We start from the raw sequence: 23,910 nt of genomic DNA, 5'->3' as shown, positions 1-23,910 counted from the left end.
GCATGAGAAGAGCCTTGTACATGAGATCACTGTTTATCTTTTCTATCAGCTGATAAAATACAATGTCATAGGTGACTGTATTGTTGCAGTGTAAGTAGATGGTTTTTACTTTTGATTTGTTTTGCTCAAGTAGGAAGAAAGGCATGTTAAGTGATAAACTGCATCCTTGGCAATCGGGTCTTCTACAGATACTCTACACAACATAAACAACGAGGAGTCCTTGTGGCACCTTAGAGACTAACAAATTTATTTGGCATAAGCATTCATGGGCTATATAACCCACTTCATCAGATGCATGGAATGAAAAATACAGTAGGCAGGTATAAATATACAGTACATGAAAAGATGGGAGTTGTCTTACCAAGTTGGGGGTCAGTGCTAACAAGGCCAATTCAGTCAGGGTGGATGTGGCCCATTCCCAACAATTGACAAGTAGATGTGATATCAGCAGAGGGAAAATTACTTTTTTTAGTGACCCAGCCACTCCCAGTCTTTATTCAAGCTTAATTTGATGGTGTCAAGTTTGCAAGTGAATGCTAATTCTGCAGTTTCTAGTTGAAGTCTGTTTTTGAAGTTTTTTTTGGTTGAAGAATGGCCACTTTGGTCTGTTGTTGAGTGTCCAATGAGATTGAAGTGGTCTCCTACTGGTTTTTTAATGTTATAGTTCTTGATGTCTGATTTGTCTCATTTATTCTTTTGCATAGAGACTGTCCGATTTGGCCAATGTACATGGCAGAGAGGCATTGCTGGCACTTGATGGCACATTGGTAGAGGTGCAGGTGAATGAGTCCCTGATGGTGTGGTTGATGTGGTTAGGTCCTATGATGGTGGTCTTCTCCTCTTGAAAGTGCTACCTCCCTTAGATTGGTTGCTGTCTCAAATATTTTTGTTTTGTGGGGTTTTTTTTCTCAAGCAAACAATGAAACAAGACCAATAGCAGGATGACATGCTTGCTCTGGTATCTCTCTAGAAGCAGGTGAATAGGATGCTCTCCGATCAGATTCAGAGTCTATTTTCTTTCCTTGGTTCTATGCAACTCTGACATATGCCAAATTTTATTTGCTTATGTATTTCTGAAAGCAACCCCTGTGATAGAGTTTTGGTGGCACATCATCTAAACTAGAAAACTTATCCAGTAGCTGCCAATATAATTATTCTTTCCTAGCTTTTGCATCCGGCATCACAGAATTCTGTCCAGCACTTTGATAGTTTTGTATTCTTTTCATTTTCTTAATGGCACATTTTTCAAAGTTTGTGGAGAGTCTTTTTCTCTGATGTAAGCTTTTAAGGCACTAGTATCCTTCATGTCTTCATATACTGTATCTTCCCTGTAGAGTTTAATTTCCCAAAATATATTATCAGCATAACTACCACTACTACCACTGTTTTTTGTTTTGTGCAAGTATACAAATTTGTGCTAAATTAGACATAAACTAGATCCATATGTCAATAGCGAAGTTGCATTTTTTTTTCAGTGAGCACTTATATTAAAGCCCAGAATGAAGTTGTGCATTATCCCTCAAACACTCATACTGACCTATGCATAAGTGTCACTGAATTAAAAAGCTAGTCTCTAAAACATTTCAAAGGCTAGTACTGCATGCTGCATAGGCTATTACAAATTAAAACTTTCTACCAGGTGGACTAAAGGCTACTTTTGTATGTTCAAAAGCTTACAAATGAAGAAGCATTACATTAGGAATTCACATGCATTTATATCTACCTCTACAAACTATGAGTATGCAATCTACTGCTGGTGGTGCACAAAGTGACTTTTATCTGGTCAGCAAATTTAAATTGAAAAATATAGGAAGCTATAATCACTTGAGGTACTTCAACAATTAGGAATATGTTGTGGTATTTTATAGTACCCACAAATGTGCTAGGTATGCAAAGAGACTATAAAATAAGTACACAGTTCCTGCCCAGCATAGCTTAGATTTTAAGTACAGTAACTCCTCACTTAATGTTGTAGTTATGTTCCTGAAAAATGCAACTTTAAGTGAAACAATGTTCAGCGAATCCATTTGTCCCCTAAGATTTAATGTAAATGTGGGGGGTTAGGTTCCAAGGAAATTTTTGGGGGCAGACAAAAGCCATTATACTGTACTGTACTGTGGTTGGGAAGTGCCCTTGGCTTGCCCCACACAGGCGCAGCCCACTGCAGGCAAGGACACTAGGAAGCACTTTTGCAACAGCAGCGGCAGCTTACCTGGAGAACAGGCTTGGATTTTGCGGGGAATGGTCCAGGCCCACCTCTTCCTGTCCCCTCTCCACTCCAGGCCCACCTCTTCCCACCCCCACTCCATCTCCTCTCCAGCGCACACTACATCCCTCCCCCCGCAAAGTCTTAAGCTGTTTGGTGGTCCTTAGGACTTTCTGGGAGGAGCAGATATACGGCGCTTCCCCACTCCTGCCCCTCCCCTCCCCAGAAAGTCCTAAGAGCCACCAAACAGCTGTTTGGTGGTGAGGGAAGCACTGGGAGGGAGGAGGAGGAGGCGGAGAAGCAGAACTTGTGTGCAATGCTCCCTTGTAAAGTCGCTGCTCTTCCACAGAATCTTACAAGCAGGCAGCCAAACAATGTTATAAGGGAGCATTGCACGACTTTAAACAAGCATGTTCCCTAATTGAGCAGGGACGTAACATTGAAATAACGTTAAGTGAGACAACATGAAATGAGAAGTTACTGTACAGACAAGTTGTCTTGGTGGATGGAGGGAACAGGAAGCAAAGATTTCAGTAATAAGATTGTGCATAGCAGGAGCTGCCCCTATCAGGAAATTGAGCCTGAGAATGGAAAGATATATTCCAGTTGTTGCTAGAGAAGTAGTAGAATAGGTATCTTTTTTAGCTCCAGAATTCTCCTTGCTACCTTCTGCCATCAGCTTTGAAAGACTCGTTAATGTGGACAGAAAGGTCAGCGGTTGGGTGAGAGAGTGTAAAGACACGAACTGTGTAGGGGAAAGACAAATGGACGGAATAGTGGAAAGAGGATTTAGGGGTCAGGGATTTAGTGTTAAACTTCATTTAAAAATTGGGAACTCCTCCCTCAGATGGAGCTATCGTCAGAAAGGTGGCTTGGATTGTGGCTGTTAAATATGGAATAGCTGAGAATAATTAATTAAACTATTGCTTGGTGAGCAGGGTGGGTTTGATTTAAATCAAATTGATTTAAAACATGTTTTAAATCACTAGTTAGGAAGACTCAATTTTAATCATGGATTTCTACATGAATGCGCATTCATTTTGGTTGTTATAACCTTGACCTTAATATATTCTTCACAACTCAGAGAGAGATGTAGGTTTCATTTTTTAGAAGGTACACCATATACATTTTTTAAGTGATTTATTTTGAAAACTTTTCAAAGTAGTTTTACAGCTATATCAGAAAATGAGTGATTGGTTATTTCATTTACCAAAGGCAATTGAAGCAGATATTTATGAAGTCATTGGGAGGTGAACTATCTCCAATTCAAGAGGTTAACCATTAATATTTGGAGGATTTTCTTGCTATGCTGTATTAGGAGGAGAACATCACCAGACAGACATTTAAATTGTTTTATTTAACTAAAACAACAACATTCTATGTTCTGGATTTTTTTTCTTCAACAGCAAACATACAATATTTTAATACAACAAGGATATGAATTTTTGAATTTAGTTAAATTTTCAAGTTTTTTAAAATCAGGTTAGTTTTGTTAATTATTTTAGTTAAAAGCCATTTTTAAATGAAATATTTAAGAACAACAAAAACTAAATTGACTATGTCATCCAGGTCAACATGAGAAAATTAAAATATTGACTTCTGCAGCTAACTCAGTCATCTTCACCTTCATTTTCCTATTTTGTTCATAATCTGGAAAAGAAACAGATTTTCCTGCTTTTTCAGGTCCCAAATGATTTCTCAGTTTGGAATGAATTAGTCCAAAGGAAGAAAATATTCTTTCTACACTGGCAGAAGAAGCTACTGCTATTAAAAGCGAGATTATCACTTCAACAGTCTTTTTGAATCCAAGTGCTTAAGTGACTTCCACCAGTTCACTGGTGTGACTTTCTTTCAAACATCATCAGCAAGCATATATTTCTTGAATGGTTCACCCTTAGCTCTGAAGTTTATTATAGTTAGCATTATGGAGGGATGATTGTTGGATGTCCATGTCATAGCCAACTCCTCTTCTTGAGCAGTTAAGGTTTGACCTTGGGGAGGGAGGGATAGCTCAGTGGCTTGAGCATTGGCCTGCTAAACCCAGGGTTGTGAGTTCAATCCTTGAGGGGGCCATTTGGGGATTGGTCCTGCTTTGAGCAGGGGGTTGGACTAGATGATCTCTTGAGGTCCCTTCCAACCCTAATAATCTATGATTCTATGACCGTGGCACTGAGTATTGAGAATATTTGCAGGAAAATGAGATGGAGATAGTGCTTGTCCCATTTGTTTTTTTAATGCTTGTAATTTAACTGTCATTGCATATTTCTCTTTTTAAGATCTCACTCAGTTCCTTCCAAATTTCAAGAGCATCAGCAATAAAATAGCTATTTCCCTGCATTTTGTTCAAGGCTACAGAAATAGGCTTCAGGGTATTCAGCATGCATTCAACATTTCTCTTAAGCCCAATGTTGAGAACTTTGGCTGTGACAGTGCCTTCTTTTTTTTCATGATTTTGTTCACAAACTGTCATCAGATTAGGCTAGTTCTTGATATAGTGCTCAAAACAATCCGCTACTGAGTTCCATCGCATGTCTTGTGGGAGAGTTAGCTTGGTCACTCCCACTTTTTTCAGAGCAGCTGCTGCAAAGTGGTTGTTGCGGAAGTATTTTGCCATTTCAACAACATTAGCCTTTATTTCTGGAACACTGAGGTCTTTGGCTAGGAGGTGCATCAAATGAGCCCTGCAACCGTATATTATTAGCTTGAGACTGATTCTCTTCACTCCTAAATAATTTCTTATCATCTTGGATGTATTTGCAGCATTGTCTGTGGCCTAGCTGCATAGAAGACATTTGAATTTTTTTCCACAGTTTGCTATAGCTTTTCCTGCTACTTCTTGTATGCATTCTGCTATGTGTGCATTTCCTAAGAACATAAGAATGGCCATACTGGGTCAGACCAAAGGTCCATCCAGCCCAGTATTCTGTTTGCTGACAGTGTCCAATGCCAGGTGCCCCAGAGGAAGTGAACCTAACAAGTAATGATCAAGTGATCTCTCTCCTGCCATCCATCTCCACCCTCTAACAGACAGAGTCTAGGGACACCATTCCTTACCCATCCTGGCTAATAGCCATTAATGTTTCAATTATTACTGTATCCTGATGTATCAGTTGTTTCTGTAAGGAAGAAATTCTCTTCTTCTGTTGTCACACAAGCACATACAACATGGTCATTGTGAACATTGCTCCACCCATCAAGACTCAGGTTAACAATTTCACTCTCTAGACCTTTGCACACTGCTCAATTTCTCTTTCATACATTTTACCCAGCAATTTGTCTATGACATCTGCTTTGTTGGGTGGACTGTATCCTGGTCTTAATGAATGAACCATGTTAATGAAATGTGGGTTCTGAATCATACGGAAAGGAGAATTTGTTGCATAAACATTCTGGGCAATTTTTTTAACAGTTACCTCTTTTTGTAATCTGCTGGTTCTTATCACAAACTTATCTATGGTTGTTTCTGGATGATGGAGATTTTTTTTTTCTTTTTGCTTCAGGTAATATACTAGGGATATGTGACATACACGATGTGACCGAAACACTATCATTGGCAGATAACTCTCTGAAACGATAGAAAATGATGGTGATCTTGAAGGTGGATAGTCTTCAGAATCCTGTATGTTGAGATGGATTCTCCTAAACAAAATAGGTCAATGCAGTTATTTAATTATTATTTCCATAATGCTCGTTTAGTATTACTCATTGCATTCACTGACACTCAGTACTACTTTAAAGGTGAAATTGTAAAAGGAAGATCTACCTATTTCAACTATTTATTGTTTTTATCACAACTGCATCTAAAATGATAGTACCACAGAGTAACAACTATATTTTTTGCTCAAACATGAGAATTCAAGAATAGTCTAGAAGGAAGACAGGCAGTCCTTGAGAAAGTATGAAATAAAATAGTTTATCAACCTAAAGATCCTGCATGTTCAGACACATTCCTTTCGTCGTCTTCAACGCAGCTTCGTCCTAGGAAGGAACGCTTCTCATGATGTTGTTTCATTTGGGCAACCAGGCCTTGCATTTCTTTGTTGCACTGTTTGTATTTTGCACGCATGCCTGTCTTACCCACAGGTAGAGGAACTTCATTAAAATATTCCCAAACTGGGTCTCTTTAACGGCCTGCTGCCATTATAAGTTTTCCCTTCGAGTAAGAAAATGGTATGGTAGATCTCAAATGAATGAAGGCTATGCTCAGAAAGACCTCAAGACTTCTGGAATATGCTGCTCAAACAATTTCACTTTTGTTTCTACTGCCTGTCCCTCCCTTCTCACATTAATCTCCAGACTTCTTCTCCTTGTCCAGATCTATTCTGCCTGTGATGGGTTGGGTCACAGAGATCCCCTTGGGACTGTCACCTGATGTTCTGCGACTACCTGAGCCCGTTTTCCCTGCCAGCTTGGGACTTCAGAACCCTGTCTTGTTGAGCCAGACATGTTAGCCTGCTGCAAACACAGACCCAGGTCTGAACCACGTCACCCAAAGCTGCAGGCTTTAACTGAAAACCACTTTGCAGGTACCCCAGTCTCCAGCACCCAGATACCCAGTTCCCAGTAGGGGTCCAGACCACAGATAAATCAGTTTTACTCTGTAAAAAACTTATACAGGGTAAACTCATAAAGTGTCCACCCTCTGTAACAGAGAGAGAGATGCACAGCCGGGTACAAATTACTTATTTTGGGCTCAATAATAAACAAAGTGATTTTATTAAGTATAAAAAGTGGTTCCAAGTAATAACAGACAGAACAAAGTAAGTTACCAAGCAAAATGAAACAAAACACGCAAGAAACTGCCTATAGGTAAATCTCACCCTTGGAGATGTTCCAGTAAGCTTCTTTCACAGGCTGGACTCCTTTCTCGTGTGGGTGCAATTCTTTCCCCGTGTATAGTTCTTATTAGCTCCAGCTCAGATGGTAACTACGAGATTTCTCATGACTGGATTCTCCTTTGTTCTGTTACACCCCCTTATATAGCTTTGGCACAAGACAGGAATCTTTTCTTTCTCTGGGTCCCCACCCCTCCTTCTGAATGGAAAAGCACCAGTTTTAAGATGGATTTCAGTGTCAGGTGATATGGTCACATGTCCTGTGAGACTTCAAGCCGTCATTCTTCCTGGCTTGACTTACAGGAAGGCTTGCAAATAAACAGAGCCATTTACAACCAATTGTCCTAGTTGACGGGAGCCATCAAGATTCCAAACCACCATTAATGACCCACACTTTGCATAATTACAATAAGACCTCAGAGTTATATTTCATATTTCTAGTTTCAGGTTCAAGGGGGGAGGAGGAATAGGTCAGTGGATTGAGTATTGGCCTGCTAAACCCAGGGTTGTGTATTCAATCCTTCAAGGGGCCATTTAGGGATCTGGGGCAATAACCAAAAAAGAAAAGTTGGGAATTGGTCCTGCTTTGAGCAGGGGGTTGGACTAGATGACCTCCTGAGGTCCCTTCCAACCCTGATATTCTGTGATTTATACACGACCACACTCAGTAGATTATAAGCTTTCTAATGATACCTTTGTCATAAACAGATAGTTAAGGGTTAATGTCTCTTTTACCTGTAAAGGATTAACAAACAGTGACCTGCAACACCTGACCAGAGGACCAATCAGGAAACAAGATACTTTCAAATCTCGGTGGAGGGAAGCCTTTGTTTGTGTTTTTTGGGTTTTGCTTTGTTCTCTCTGGGCTCTGAGAGTGACCAAGTACCTACAGGCTCTCTAATCTTCTATTCCAATTTTGTAAGTATAAAGGTAGAAAGGCGGTATAGTCTTTTTATTTGTTTTTCTTTATGTGCAAGTGTGTATTTGGCTGGAAGTACTTTAAATTGTATTTCTATTGGAGGAGGTTGTTTCTCCAATTTCTTAAGCTGACAGACCCTTAACTTTTTTACCATCTAAATTGCAGAGATAGACCTTTTACTTTTTTCTTTCTTTTAATTAAAAGTTTTGCTTTTAAGACCTGTCTGATTTTTTCCCCCTTTGTTGAGGCTCAAGGGAATTGAGTCTGTACTTAACAGGGAAGGAGAAGGGAGGGGAAGGGTGGACTCCCTTTGTTTTAGATTCTCGGAGTGTGAATCTGTCTCTCTCTCCAGGAGATCTAATTTCTCTGTGTTGTGATTCAAGGGGTTTGAATCACAGTAATCTTGCAGGGTAACCCAGGGAGGGGAAGGCTGACAAAGGCAACGGTGAGGAAAGGGGTTTACTTTCCTTGTGTTAAGATCCAGGGGGTCTGGGTCTTGGGGGTCCCCAGGGAAGGTTTTGAGGGGACCAGAGTGTATCAGGCACTCGAATTCCTGATTGGTGGCAGCTTATCAGATCTAAGCTGGTAATTAAGCTTAGAGGAATTCATGCTAGTACCCATATTTTGGACACTAAGGTTCAGAATTGGGAAAGATACTATGACAACCTTACAAGAGACCTTTTGCATAAAGCTTATTTCAGTTACATTATATTCACACTCATTAGCAAATTTTTTATAAAATCATATGGAGTGCAACATCATACCACCCCCAACAATCTTCTATTCATTGAACTTTTTGAAACTTTGCAATTTTAGAGAGAGGTAAGGGATTGACTCTGTGTACACAAATTTGCAGACGGACTATAGGGTTGAGGTCTGTTATTTCTCATCTTTATATATTATTTTATATTTTTATTTAAAAATAGTTTTGCTGTTAACAAGTATGTTATCTCTGGAGACACAAATCCACAGTTTGAGAACTGCAAAACTAAGCATCTCTGATGAGCTATTCTAGACTGAGCACTGAGTCCCATTGGATAGATAGAAGATTCACCTAAATCTATACAGAAGCCCTTGGAACCCTGTAAATTGGGTCCCTAATTCATGAACTATTGGAATTCATTTACAAAACTTTTCTTAAACATTAAATGAATATATTGTCTCGTACTATAGAATTAGACTTTATAATCCCTATTCCATGATGAGATATTTTTGAGCTATAATGTATCTTAATTAAAACTATCTTTAGATAAAATCCTTTTTGAGGGAAAAAATCTATCCAAAAAAATCCGATTTTAAATTTAAAAAAATCAGATTTATTTATTTATTTTTTTAAATAATTGATTTTTATCCACCCTGTTGGTGAATGGGGCTACAGATACCAAATTCCCTTCCCAGAGCTCACTTTGCCCATGTGGTGGGGAGACTGCCTATTTTTAGCACACAACCAAATGGTTCAGTGGACCTGAAGTTAAATAATTTGCCATGTTTTAATCCCATTTGAGCTGCTGCTATATCTGCTTTGACTTTAATGTTTCCTCCCCCATCCCCTCCTCTATGGTTTCTTCCACATCTTTCTGGAGCACTAGACTGTAATGTCATGCTTATTTCCTCCTCACTTTTGAGGCCTCGTGTGGCAGCTACTATCCCTCTAACCAAAGAACTAGGTATCTGTCATACTGTACACACTTCCTTCCTCTGGGCTCAGCCTGCTTCCATGTAAGAATCAACCTCTGTTCGTTTGGGGGTAAAGTTTTGTAGGAGGAGGAGGAAGAATTTAGGATCATAGTTCTCAGCTACTGGTAGCCATGGTGAACAGTGTAGTATAGGCAGGACTTGGTTAGACAACACACATGATGGTAAAAGCAACCTATTTGACATGGTGAAAAATGTGTGATACTTGTCTATGCTACATCTTCTGAGGCTGCTGCCACCAATAAAGGAATGTAGGTCCCAGTTTTGCCAGTATAGACAGTCTAGTACAGAAGAAGCTGTGCTGTTTTTAACTGTGGGTTTGAGTGCTACTATGGACAGTTTTGGGGTGTAAAGATGACCAGCTTAGATCAGATCATCTTGAAACAAATTGAAAAATGGTTTAGTCCTGGCTACATAAGTACTTAAACCATTGCCAGCTACACCTCTAGGTGACAGTGGGTACAGAATATGCAAATACAAAATACTGGCCACTGGGCCAACCACACCAACTTTTAAAATCAGTTTTAGGAACTTTTTCGTTTTATTGCTTTCACATTTTAGATATTTTGCTTAAATGCTTATCAGAACCTGAAGAAAACTTGCATTCATAATGATAATTCTGTTCTTAAGGTAACTCTTGAAACATTTCTGTAGAATTGGTACTTCTTCTTCGAGTGATTGCTCACATCCATTCCAGTTAGGTGTGCGCGCCGCGCGTGCACGTTCGTCGGAAACTTTTTACCCTAGCAACTCCAGTGGGCCGGCAGGTCGCCCCGTAGAGTGGCGTCGCCATGGCACCTGATATATACCCCTGCCGGCCCACCCGCTCCTCAGTTCCTTCTTACCGCCGTGTCAGTCGTTGGAACTGTGGAGCACGGCATAGCTGTCCTCCACGTCCCTAGCTCTCCTTGTTCTACGGTTGATAGTTAGTAGTTAAGTGTAGTTAGTTATATAGTTAATAGTGTAAATAATATTGTAGATATTCGTTAGCAGGTTTGGGCCGTAGCCCTTCCCGGCACCGGGCTCATGCCTGGTTCGCCGGGCTTCAAGCAATGTGCAGCCTGTAAGAAGCCGATGCCGACCAGCGACCCTCACGACGCGTGTCTAAAGTGCCTGGGGGAATCGCACAGGTCGGACAAGTGCCGCATTTGAAAGGCTTTTAAGCCTAGAACAAAGAAGGAGAGAGACCAGAGACTTAGGACTCTCCTCATGGAAGCGGCACTCGACCTGGCAGCTTCGCAGGCCGTCATCTCGACACCGGCACCGGATCGCGCCGGCACCGGAAAGACTCCCCGGCACCGACCTTCCTCGGCACCGGGTGCAGAAGCAAGACCCTCGAAGTCTGCAACTCCATCCAGGCAGACTCTAGTGGAGCGCCCGGCACCGACATCTGCCGCGGCGCTACCGGCACCGTCGACTCCGGGCCCGGAGGGTCCGTCGAGTCTGGTCCCGCCGAGCTCCCCCATAAGATCTGGGGTTGAGCTGTTGGTCCCATCGACGCCAGAGACCTTCGCCTCGGCACGGGACCTCATTGCCCTGACTGAGTCAACTCAGCCTCCACCCCTGGTACCTCCGGTGCGGGTAGCGTCCAGGGGCAAACCTATGATGACAGCGCCGTCTCGGGACTCACGCTCGCTGTCGAGGTCCCGACACCATGGTCGCTCAAGATCCCGCCGCCACTCGCAGTCCCGGCACCGCTCCCCTCAGCGGTACCGGTCGTACTCGCGGCACCGATCGGCCTCCAGACGGTCACGGTCTGGTTCCAGCCGCCGATACCGGCACCGGGACTCTAGGAGCCAGTCCCGCCGATCAGCGCACCGGTCGACCTCCCGGCACCGAGCTGGTGGCAGGTCCTGGTCCCGATCCCGGCACCGCGTCGGTGGCAGGTCCCGGTCCCGATTCCGGCACCAAGTCCAAGACAGACCCCGGTCCCGATCCCGGCACCGGTATGACTCCCGGTACCGGTCCCCGGCACCGAGAACATCTTCGGCGCCAGGACGCGGAGACTCGTACCAGCCGCGATCGGCCCCTCCATGGCCTTCCAGACAGCCGTCGGTGTCATCGCAGGCGGACAGTGTATACGCGCTGGGCACTGACAGACAAGCGGCCCTTTTTCAAGACCCTCCGCAACAGGACCAGGGTCCGCAGCAGTGGGGGTTCTGGACACCCTGGGCGTACCATCAAGCCCAGGGCCCCCAACAGCTTCCTCCTAGGCCTGCAACGGCAGAGCACAGGGCACCGGAGGCGTCGTTGTCTCGCCCCCCTCCCTCCCCGGACGGGGAGGACGGGTCAAAGCAACAGGACCCTGATCTCCCTCCTGAGCCAGAGGCGAGGGCTGAGGCGAACCCCCCGCTGGACACTCTCTTGCCAGGGGTCTCCTCATCGTCTTCTCCCGATGAGGCGGTGGCTGGCACTTCCTCTAATAGCCCTCCTCCGCTAGATCTCAGGGCACATCAGGACCTCCTCAGGCGCGTAGCACAGAATCTGAGCCTGCAAGCTGAGGAGGTCTCTGAGATCGAGGACCCCGTCGTCAGCATCCTCTCCTCCGATGCTCCCACCAGGGTCGCCCTACCCTTCATTCGGACGATCCAGGCCAACGCCAATACGATCTGGCAATCGCCGGCCTCCATCCCCCCTACTGCACGAGGCGTCGAAAGGAAGTACATGGCCCCCTCCAAAGGCTATGAGTACCTCCATATTCACCTGACGCCATGTTCCCTGGTGGTACAGTCGGTGAACGAGAGGGAGCGTCACGGACAGGAAGCCCCAGCCCCCAAATCCAAGGAGGCCAGGCGTATGGACCTCCTCTGCCGCAAGATTTATTCGGCTGGGGCCCTTCAGCTCAGGGTTTCCAATCAGCAAGCCCTTCTTAGCCGCTACGCATTTAACTCTTGGGTGGCAGCGGATAAGTTCAAAGAGCTGCTGCCACAAGAGGCGCGTCAAGAATTTGCGGCGATTCTTGACGAGGGCAAGAAGGTTGCACGAACCTCGTTGCAGGCCTCCTTGGACGCTGCAGACTTGGCTGCCCGTACCCTCGCCTCGGGGGTGACGATGCGCCGCATCTCCTGGCTTCAGGTTTCTGGCCTTCCACCGGAGCTCCAATACACCATCCAGGACCTCCCGTTCGAAGGCCAGGGCCTGTTCTCGGAGAAGACAGACCCCAGACTGAAAAGTCTTAAGGACAATCGGGTCATTATGCGCTCCCTTGGTATGCACATGCCTGGGACGCAACGCAGACCCTTCCGGCCGCAGCAACAGCAGCAGCGTCGGCCATACCCCCAGTTCCGCCAGCGGCAGGACCTTAATAGGCGCCGCGGCAGAAATGGCAGGCGCAGGCCGTCGGGCAATCAAGGGGGGCAAAACCAAAGCTCCTCTAAAGCCCCACCTGGACCCAAACCTTCGTTTTGAAGGTGCGCCCGAGGGCGTAATACCAGGATCCCCCATGGATCCTTCCCCCCCGTTTTCCAACCGCCTTTCGTTTTTCCTCCAGGCGTGGTCCCGGATAACATCCGACCGCTGGATCCTACGCACGGTGCAGACGGGATACCGTCTGCAGTTTGTATCATTTCCTCCCTCCCGCCCCCCATCCTCGTCCCTCTTCAGGGACCCCTCTCACGAGCAATTCCTCCGCCAGGAGGTACAGACGCTCCTCAACAAAGGAGCTATAGAGGCGGTTCCGGAGAACGAGAAGGGCAAGGGGTTTTATTCCCGCTACTTTCTGATCCACAAGGCCAAGGGAGGCCTCAGGCCTCTCCTCGACCTGCGAGAGCTCAACTAATATCTAGTGAAGTTGAAGTTCCGCATGGTATCCCTGGGGACCATTATCCCATCCCTGGATCCTGGAGACTGGTATGCCGCCCTCGACATGCAGGACGCTTATTTTCATATTGCCATATGGCCACACCACAGACGTTTCCTTCGGTTCGTGGTCGGCCGCCTTCACTACCAATTTGCGGTCCTCCCATTTGGCCTTTCTACGGCTCCGAGGGTATTCACAAAATGCATGGCCGTCGTTGTGGCACATCTTCGGCGCAATCGCATTCACGTGTTCCCTTACCTCGACGATTGGTTAATTCGGGGCACGTCGGAGCTGCAGGTCCGCAGCCACGTCCGCAGGATCACCGGCCTGTTTGCTACCTTGGGCCTCATGATCAACGTGGACAAGTCCACCCTGCTCCCCTCGCAGAGGGTGGAGTTCATTGGGGCCGTCCTGGACTCCACTGTGGCCAGGGCCCTTCTGCCGTTGTCGAGGTTCCAGTCGTTGTCGGCGATCGTTCAGCGCTTGTTGGCAGCCCCCCTGACATAGATACGGACATGTCTAACCCTGTTAGGCCATATGGCAGCCTGCACGTTTGTGACCGGGTATGCACGGCTCCGCATGAGGCCCCTCCAGTCTTGGCTCATCTCACATTACCGGCCGGCAAGGCAGTCACTAGACATGCTGATCACAATCCCCCAGGGGGTGTTGGATTCTCTCAGTTGGTGTCTAGACCAGTCCGTCGTGTGTGCGGGGCTCCCATTCCACCCACCCCAGCCCTCGGTGTCCCTAACGACGGATGCCTCAAATCTCGGCTGGGGGGGCCCACCTGGGAACCCTGAGGACACAGGGCCTGTGGTCCCCACAGGAGGTGGAGCTACACATCAACATGCGGGAGTTGAGAGCGGTCCGCCTTGCTTGTCAAACGTTCTGTCACCAGCTTCGGGGTCGTCGTGTCGCGGTATTTACCGACAACACGACGACCATGTACTATATCAACAAGCAGGGTGGCACCAGATCCTCTCCCCTATGTCACGAGGCGATGCGACTCTGGGACTTTTGTATAGCCCACTCCATTCACCTCACGGCTTCCTTCCTCCCCGGAGTACGGAACACGCTGGCGGACCGCCTGAGCAGATCCTTCCTCGCGCACGAATGATCCCTCCGCCCGGACGTCGCCCTCTCGATTTTCCAGAGGTGGGGTTGTCCCCGCGTGGACCTCTTCGCGTCCAGGGGGAACAGGAAATGCCAGACGTTCTGCTCCTTTCAGGGCCGGGAACCCGGGTCTATAGTGGACGCCTTCCTTATTCCGTGGACGACCCACTTGTTCTACGCGTTCCCCCCGTTCCCGTTGGTCCACAGGGTCCTTCTGAAGGTGCGCAGGGACAGGGCCCGCGTAATCATGGTAGCCCTGGCGTGGCCCAGGCAACATTGGTACCCCATGTTGCTGGACCTGGCCATAGCCAACCCAATTCCCCTGCCCCTTCACCCGGACCTGATCACCCAGGACCACGGAACTCTCTGTCACCCGGACCTCCAGTCGCTGCACCTAGCAGCGTGGCTCCTGCGTGGCTGACCAGTTCTGAGTTGCGCTGCTCCACCCCGGTACGTGAGGTACTCTTGGGCAGCAGGAAGCCTTCCACTAGAGCGACGTACTCGGCCAAGTGGAAGCGTTTCTCCTGTTGGTGCATGGAGAAGGGTCTCCTCCCGATGGAAGTTTCGGTGGCCAATATTTTGGACTATATTTGGTCCCTTAAGCAACAGGGCCTGGCGATATCGTCCCTGCGGGTCCACCTGGCGGCTATCTCTTCCTTTCACCCGGGTGGGGATGGCCGCTCCGTTTTCTCTCGCCCGACGGTGACTAGATTCCTTAAGGGGCTGGAACGTCTATACCCTAACGTCCGACCCCCTGCCCCTACCTGGGATCTTAACCTGGTGTTGTCTCGGCTCATGGGGCCCCCCTTTGAGCCGTTAGCTACTTACTCCCTGCTCTATCTTTCTTGGAAGACTGCCTTTTTAGTAGCTATTACCTCAGCTAGACGGGTGTCGGAACTCTGGGCTCTCACGGTAGATCCCCCGTATACAGTCTTCCATAAAGATAAGGTACAGCTGAGACCGCACCCTGCCTTTCTCCCCAAGGTGGTCTCAGCCTTCCACGTCAACCAGGAGATCTTCCTCCCAGTTTTTTTCCCGAAACCTCATTCTTCACGCAGGGAGCAACAACTCCACTCGCTTGATGTCCGTCGGGCTCTCGCGTTTTATGTGGAGAGGACCAAACCGTTCCGCAAATCCCCCCAGCTTTTCGTGGCAGTAGCGGACCGCATTAAGGGGCTTCCCATTTCCTCGCAGAGGTTATCCTCGTGGGTAACGTCCTGTATCAGGACCTGCTATGACTTGGCTCACGTTCCTACGGGCCGTGTGACTGCGCACTCTACCAGGGCGCAGGCGTCGTCGCTGGCTTTCCTCGCCCGTGTGCCCATCCAGGAAATCTGTCGGGCAGCGACCTGGTCATCGGTCCACACCTTTGCTTCCCACTACGCCCTGGTCCAGCAGTCCAGAGAGGACGCGGCCTTCGGATCTGCAGTGCTCCATGCCGCTACTTCTCACTCCGACCCCACCGCCTAGGTATGGCTTGGGATTCACCTAACTGGAATGGATGTGAGCAATCACTCGAAGAAGAAAAGACGGTTACTCACCTTTGTAACTGTTGTTCTTCGAGATGTGTTGCTCACATCCATTCCACACCCGCCCTCCTTCCCCACTGTCGGAGTAGCCGGCAAGAAGGAACTGAGGAGCGGGTGGGCCGGCAGGGGTATATATCAGGTGCCATGGCGGCGCCACTCTAGGGGGCGACCTGCCGGCCCACTGGAGTTGCTAGGGTAAAAAGTTTCCGACGAACGTGCACGCGCGGCGCGCACACCTAACTGGAATGGATGTGAGCAACACATCTCGAAGAACAACAGTTACAAAGGTGAGTAACCGTCTTTTTCTTCTCTTAAGCAATGTAGAAGACTTACTACTTCAAAATCTATCACATATAATAGCAGTTAATGACTTATGAGGCGTCAGCAATGGAGCTGTACCTTTTTGTGGTGTTTAATTTTGAAGTAATCTCTCCTCTTTATTTTACTTTTTTTTTATGTAATGCATGGAGACTATCCACAAACGTGGCTGTGTTTACCCATGTGAAAGATCAGTAAAACTAGTATTTTTATTTTTAAAACATAAGGAACTTTTGATACACCACTTCTACATTTTGTTGTTAAAAATGGGGGCCAAATATATTTTTGCTTGAAGTTTAGGAGATACAAAGATCCTGTGTTTTTTAGGGCAGTCGTTGTATATGAGATGTTATGCTTTTCATTTGTGGCATTTGTGGCTGAGCTTTTATATGATAGATTGGATTAAAAGTGCAGTGTATTAAACCTCTGTTGTTGCATTCTGTTGTGAAGTTTGTTCTGTGTACAAACTGTAGCCTACAACTTTGATGCCTCAAGTAGCTTTCATTGCTCGTTGTTCGTAGTGGGTTGGCAATAAGACTGACTGTGGAGGTAGGCTGAACTTTCATCTGCAGAGAAGATTACTGGGAGGTGCTCTTGCCCAGCAAGAAAAGAGCCCCAGTGTTCTGCTTGTGTGCAGTATTTCTAATTTATGGATAACCAACATCACCCTTCATTGTCATTATTCCTTCACCCTTCAAATTCACTAGATTCATCCACGAATGAAATACGACAGTCTGTCTGCTTGAAATAAAAAATAAATCAATTGAGCTGAGACCAAAAGGCTGTTTATTCTGATCACAACAGTACTGAAGGTACAACAGACATTCTGCTTCCTTCGTCACTTTGTCTTACTTTTTTTCTTTTGGTAGAGGTTTTAAAGGCATTATGAGAGAAACACTTCTTTAAAGTCAGAATATTTTCTGGAAAATAGCACTTGCTGCATCTCGGGGGGAGGTGTTTGTTTTTTGTTGGCTTGAAGATAAGCAGGCATGTGAACTTGCATAATTCAGTCTGAGAGTCATATATTTAGCTAGGCTCTTGGGAACAAACAAATGAATAATTAATATTAGTTTGTTTCGCAAGGGGGGGTGAATTCCACCCTGGGGGCGGGGGAAATATCAGTATATGTTGCAGATTCTTAAATATCCTAACTTTCATTCACTTTTTATTCTTCAATCCTCAAAGCTCTGAATTTCAGCCAGTGTTCCAGTCGAGGAAGTCTGTGCAGGATTCCATTTTAGAGCTCAGTGATGTCATCCATTCACGGTCAATGTTAAATCACTTGATGTTCTTTCTCTTCCCACCTGCTAAATACCTGGTGTTAACTGTGTCTGGAGAGGGAGAAGTGGAAATTTATCTTGGCAGGGTGCTACCATTGGACTGTTGGACCATACTAGTACACTAATTGAAGTGGTGGTGGTGGTGGTTGTTACAACAACAGTAGTACCCACAGACACCAATCAGGATCAGGACACCGTTGTACTAATTGTTTTACCAGACACACAGTCAGAGACAATCCCTGCCTCAAGCATTTTACAACCTTAGCTGTTTACAGTGAAATCTGCAGTTATTCCAATCTGTTTGTTTGGTTGAATACAATGTTAAAAATTGGTTAACTTGTTACATATGGACCCTCTAAAGTTCCTAAATTGATCATTGTTGTTTTCCTGCCTGTCACAGAGCCCATGCAGAAGCACCGTCATCTGTAAAACACAATGCAAGGACAGAAACTAATGAAAAAGTGAAGGACCAAGAAGAGGAGGAGAATGACGATAATAGAAAGACTGTTGAGTCAAGTGGTGGAGGGGCTCAGCCCGAAGAGAAGAAGAAGAAACAACGTTCTGGATTTAGAGATCGTAAGGTACAAAAGCTTGTCGCACAGAATGTTCTTATATACTGCTGCAGTTGCACAGTAATGAAACAGGGAGAGAAAATGCAGGACACAAAATTAAAACTTTAAATACTGTGAGTACTCATGGGCTGACTTCTGGTATTTACATTTACTGGCCTTCATTTTAAAGGGGACTAGTGACTTTTAGTCACCCCTTTTCTGAGTGCTCAACTTGAGATGCCTTAAGGGAAGTGTGGCCCTTTTGAGGTATCTGAAGTTGAGTAACTAAAAAGTGAGTTACTCAATCACTAGTTCCTTTTTAAAATTTAGGCTAGTGGCCTTCTACCTTGCTCTGTATTAAAAAGCAGTGATTTAAAATCTGAGAAGCCTGACATAATTAAAAACTGTGTCTAAAGTGTCTTGCCAGTTGTGGAGGGGTTGGGTAAGAAGGGGCGGCTCCTTTTTTATTCCATGTGGTTACCCTCTCACTGTGGCTACTCAAACACAACTTTTGTCTTTTCTGTATTTATTTAGGCCATGTTGATCATAGAAAGTGTGCACCTATGTTTATTTTTCTGTTTGATTTTTCACCCGCTCTCCCCTCTATTTTTAAATAGGAAAAAAGCACTCTAACAGTGAAGTGGTACTTCTGACCTACCTTCATTTCTGGGAAGTCATGAGTGTTTTGGACTCCTTAGAATGATCTGCAACATTAGTTGGTCAATAGCTGTTACTGTCAATATTACAAGATTACAGTTTGGTCTGAGGAAAAGTCCTATAACTCATTCTTAGCAGATGGCTGTATATTTTTAACCTCTCTGGATGCTTGTTTCATTGGGTTATGTTTTTTTTAAGAGTCTATGCAGTACCCAACAGAAGAACAAGAGTGTATTTTCTTTGCATTTCCTTTTCTATAATTTGTTTCTGATAATTATTTTTTAAGTCCATATGCTGGAGGCTGCATCTCATTAGTTGCTAAATTGTAAGTGATTAGTATGTAGTGGCTCAGTAACTTTTCATATGCTGTAAAGGTTTTGTTTGGAGATGCTGAATTATTTTTTGATCTCAGTAGTTAGGCTAGACAACTCAGTTAAATTCCATATATCTCAGGGTGTCTGCTGGGGTTACAGACTGTCCCTTCTGCTGGTATGTTGGTGAGGATTTTAAGTGAAGTTCCATTCTAAGATACTAGGCTGAGATTTTCGCAACTGTGTAAGGGATGTGGATGCCCAGTACCCATTAATTTTAGTGGGAATCAGGTGTTTAAATCCCTTAGGCAGTTTTGAAAATCTCAGCCCTCGTCTATACTAGTTTAGACAAACAGGTTTATTTTTTACTACCAGCAAGGTGCAAAGTTATGATAGGTATGATGATGAGGAATGGGGTTGCTTGCTGGCTCTGTCTGCTGTTGCTTCCAGCGGCTGAAGACAGGATACATTTGTTGGCTAGTATGGATATTTATTTTAAGTAATTAGGAGCCATTCCTAAAATTACCAACCTCTTGACCTTCTAAATTAGGAAAGCTGGGGCTATGGTCAGATTTCACAAGTAAGATATTTCAGCAGTGAGAATCGTAGAGTAAATTAGTTTATAAGATTATAATAGATTATAGTTGCAAGTCATCAGGTCCACACTAGAACTGGATTTCTCTCTTCTGACTCAATGATAATCACTGAACCTACGGTGGTTAATCAAATTAGTAGTTTGCCAGCCTCATGACTTTATGGGAGCAACAATAAGTAGATGGCTTCAGCATGGCCCATTGGCTAGCTGAGTTATTTCTCATGTAGAATCAATGTTAACAGTTTGTTCTGATGAAAGTGTGATACTGGCAGACCAGGTGCCAACTCATGCCAATGTCCTCATTTCTCCACTGAACACTGACAAATACATAATTGGAACGCTTGTAAATTGCTGCATGTATTAATCTCATTTTTAACATCTGTATGCCATATTATAAGGTGGTAATAGAACATTTTATTTGTAAACCTCCTGTAACTGTAAGTCACCAGACAGAAGAGAGACATTAACTAGTGTGAAATGCAGGTCTCCAACCAGAGGTGATAAGTCCTGCCTATCAGGGAAGGCTCATCACCACCAGAGAGACAAGTATGGAACATTCAAGAAGGCAAAAGTCTTCATTGCTTTGTCCCTTCAGTGAAGATGAGTCATGCAAGTGAATTCATCCCATCAGCTGAGTCTGCAGCTCAGAGCAGAAGGAAGGAAGGGCATGAAAAACACTAACAAGAAGGAACTGTTTCTTTATGCTACTTGGGCACTGGGAGGAAAGGATTACTAGGCATAAGCAAACAATCCCCAGTGCTTAGCCTGAGTTACTGCTAAAGAACATATAGAGCTTGCTTATTATAGATGTTTCTATTACTTTTTGGAACTTTAGAATTGAACTCATTTGTGTGTATACATGTTTATCTGCTTTAACCTTGTAAATAACTCTCTTGATTCCTTTTCCTGTATAATAAAATCTTTAGATAGTTTATTATAGGATTATCTACAAGTGTCTTTGGTATGAGATCTAAAGTGCATTTTACTTGTGATAAGTAACGGGTACTTTGGGACTGGGAGTAACCTGAATATTGCTGTAATCCTTGGTATAAGGGATGAACTGTCACAAAGATAGGTTTGCCTGAGTGGCAGGATAGATTGGCTTATCCAAGGGAATTGTCTGTGATTCCATGGTTGGGCTGTTATAGTGCTTGAGGAGTTCACACTGGGTAATTTGTTGGTGAATTCCTAAATGTAGATCTCACAACCAGTTTGGGGTTTGTGCCCTGATTCTTAGCAGTCTTACCAAAGATTGGTACTCACAAGCTTGAGCCACTGCAGGACATCTCGACAGAAGGTTTACCAGCATCTTTACTAACAATAAATCCTGTTCTTCCTCAGCGCAGGGGTAAGCATGTCTCCTCAGAGCCTGATGCTGATGTCTAGTCCTGCATGAGGCAGTAAGCCTAACTGGTAGCCTTCCAGCAGTTCACCAAGCACCAGAGCCCATGTTTCTGTTGTTTAAGTGAACCCTTTATTTGTGGGCTTAGTCCCATCTCTGGTATGTAGTCAGCAGTTACAGTAGTGGATGACATACCTAACGGATGTATGTTGTATTATTTTTGTAATTACTGTAAAGTCAGCCACATGAAGTAGGTGAGTTTGGACACAGACTCAGGTTTTGTGTTCTGATGTTGGAGCAACGTAACCCATTCACATTTAATACTGTAGTCAGATGAAATTATAGGAGGATGCTCTGCTCTGAAAACTGGTCTGCTGTAGCAGTTCAGGAGTTTCTGACACATAGAATCATAGAAGATTAGGGTTGGAAGAGACCTCAGGAGGTCATCTAGTCCAATTCTCTGTTCAAAGCAGGACCAACAACAACTAAAACATCCCAGCCAGGGCTTTGTCAAGCCTGACCTTAAAAACCTCTAAGGAAGGAGATTCCACCACCTCGCTAGGTAACCCATTCCAGTGCTGCTTCACCCTCCTAGTGAAATAGTGTTTCCTAATATCCAACCTAGACCTCCCCTACTGCAGCCTAAGACCATTGCTTCTTGTTCTGTCATCTGCCACGACTGAGAACAGCCTAGCTCCATCCCCTCTGGAACCCCCCTTCAGATAGTTGAAGACTGCTCTTAAATCCTCCCTCACTCTTCACTTCTGCAGACTAAATAACCCCAGTTCCCTCAGCCTCTCCTCGTAAATCATGTGCTCCAGCCCCCTAATCATTTTTGTTGCCCTCTGCTGGACTCTCTCCAATTTGTCCACATCCCTTCTATAGTGGAAGGACCAAAACTGGACACACTATTCCAGATGTGGCCTCATCAGTGCCGAATAGCGGGGAATAATCACTTCTCTTGATCTGCTGACAATGCTCCTACTAATAAAGCCCAATATGCTGTTAGCCTTCTTGGCAACAAGGGCACACTTCTGACCCATATCCAGCTTCTCGTCCACTGTAATCCCCAAGTCCTTTTCTGCAGAACCGCTGATTAGCCAGTCGGTCCCCAGCCTGTAGCAGTGCATGGGATTCTTCCTTCCTAAGTGCAGGACTCTGCACTTGTCCTTGTTGAACCTCATCACATTTATTTTGGGCCAATCCTCCAGTTTGTCTGCGTCACTCTGGACCCTATGTACCTCTCCCCCCAGCTTAGTGTCATCTGCCAACTTTCTGAGGGTGCAATTAATCCCATTGTCCAGATCATTAATAAAGATGTTGAACAAAACCGGCAATAGGACCGACCCTTGGAGCACTCCACTTGATATCGGCTGCTAACTAGACATTGAGCTGTTGAGCTCGACAGTCTAGCCAGCTTTCTATCCACCTTATAGACCATTCATCCAATCCATGCTTGTTTAACTTGCTGGCGAGAATACTGTGGGAGACCGTATCAGAAGATTTGCTAAAGTCAAGATATATCACATCTACGACTTTCCCCGTATCCCCGTATCCCCAGAGACATTTATTTCATCATAGAATGCAATCAGGTTGGTCAGGCATGACTTGCTCTTGGTGAATCCATGTTGACTATTCTTGATCACCTTCCTCTCCTCCAAGTGTTTCAAAATGGATTCCTTGAGGACCTGCTTCATGATTTTGCTGGGGACTGAAGTGAGGCTGACTGGTCTGTAGTTCCCCGGGTTTTCTTTCTTCCTTTTTTTGAAATATGGGCACTATATTTGCCTTTTTCCCATCGTCTGGGACCTCTCCCGATCTCTCTAGGTTTTCAAAGATAGTGGCCAATGGCTCTGCAATCACCTTAGCCAACTCCCTCAGCACCCTTGGATGCATTAGTTTTGGACCTATGGACTTGTGCATGTCCAGCTTTTTTAAATTGTCCTTAACCTGTTCTTTCACTACTGATTGCTGCTCACGTGTTGCCCAGTGCAGCCGTCTGGGAGCTGACCTTGTCGGTGAAGACTGAGGCAAAAAATGCATTGAGTACTTGAGCTTTTTCCACATCATCTGTCACTATGTTGCCTCCCCCATTCATATAAATTCTTCTCATGTCTTCCTATAATAAACCAAAAGGTCGTATGTGTGATGTCCTAGCATAGGGGGAAAAAACTTCAGTTGAAATCTTTGAATTTTGAAACATGGTTGTTATCCCAGCACTGTTAATGAATGCAATAATTAGTGATGAAATAATAAATTAAGCATATCACAAGTTTTTTTTGATGGTGAACCAATGTAGAAGGAAGCTAGGATATTATCGCTCAGTGTCAATTAGAGCCTGGGGCTGTTGTTGTTGTTACAAACTGATGATTCTAGGGCAAATATCCTCTTGTGTAGATGTGTAACTTGAGTAATATTTAGATTTGTTTATAAATGAGAGAGAAGGAAACGGTGATAATGCCACTGTAGCTGAAGGTTAATGACCAATAACAAAACATGAATGTTGTAACTTGTTTGCTAATTAATTTGAAAGAATTTTTGTACTGCATTAGGACTGCTTCACTAAGATCTATTTGGGAACTGTCATTAAGTCATGGCAGGTTTTCTGCATTATGAGGGTTAATTATGCTGAGACTTGATTTCAATATGCATTGCAGTAAGCATCTTAAAGTAAATGAATGTTAATTTACCTGCACTATTACGATACAGGGTCTGTGTGACACCAAACTGCTAGAGTTCCTGCTCTATCAGATGATGATC

General features: G+C 44.9%; 1 protein-coding gene across 4 annotated transcripts in view; it reads left to right on the top strand.

Annotated features, from left to right (window-relative positions):
* MICU1 (mitochondrial calcium uptake 1) overlaps nt 1-23,910 on the top strand; it is a 231,194-nt gene that overhangs the window by 49,959 nt on the left and 157,325 nt on the right. For all 4 annotated transcript variants that reach the window (XM_050959515.1, XM_050959516.1, XM_050959519.1 and 1 more), the window contains one exon: nt 18,095-18,275. In XM_050959515.1, the coding sequence (XP_050815472.1) occupies nt 18,095-18,275 (181 nt within the window). The remainder of the gene's footprint in view (nt 1-18,094; nt 18,276-23,910) is intronic.

The sequence above is a fragment of the Gopherus flavomarginatus genome, chromosome 6 (genome assembly GCF_025201925.1).
Source record: "Gopherus flavomarginatus isolate rGopFla2 chromosome 6, rGopFla2.mat.asm, whole genome shotgun sequence".
In the NCBI taxonomy this organism is placed as follows: domain Eukaryota; kingdom Metazoa; phylum Chordata; order Testudines; family Testudinidae; genus Gopherus; species Gopherus flavomarginatus.
This window is presented reverse-complemented; position numbering and strand designations above follow the sequence as displayed.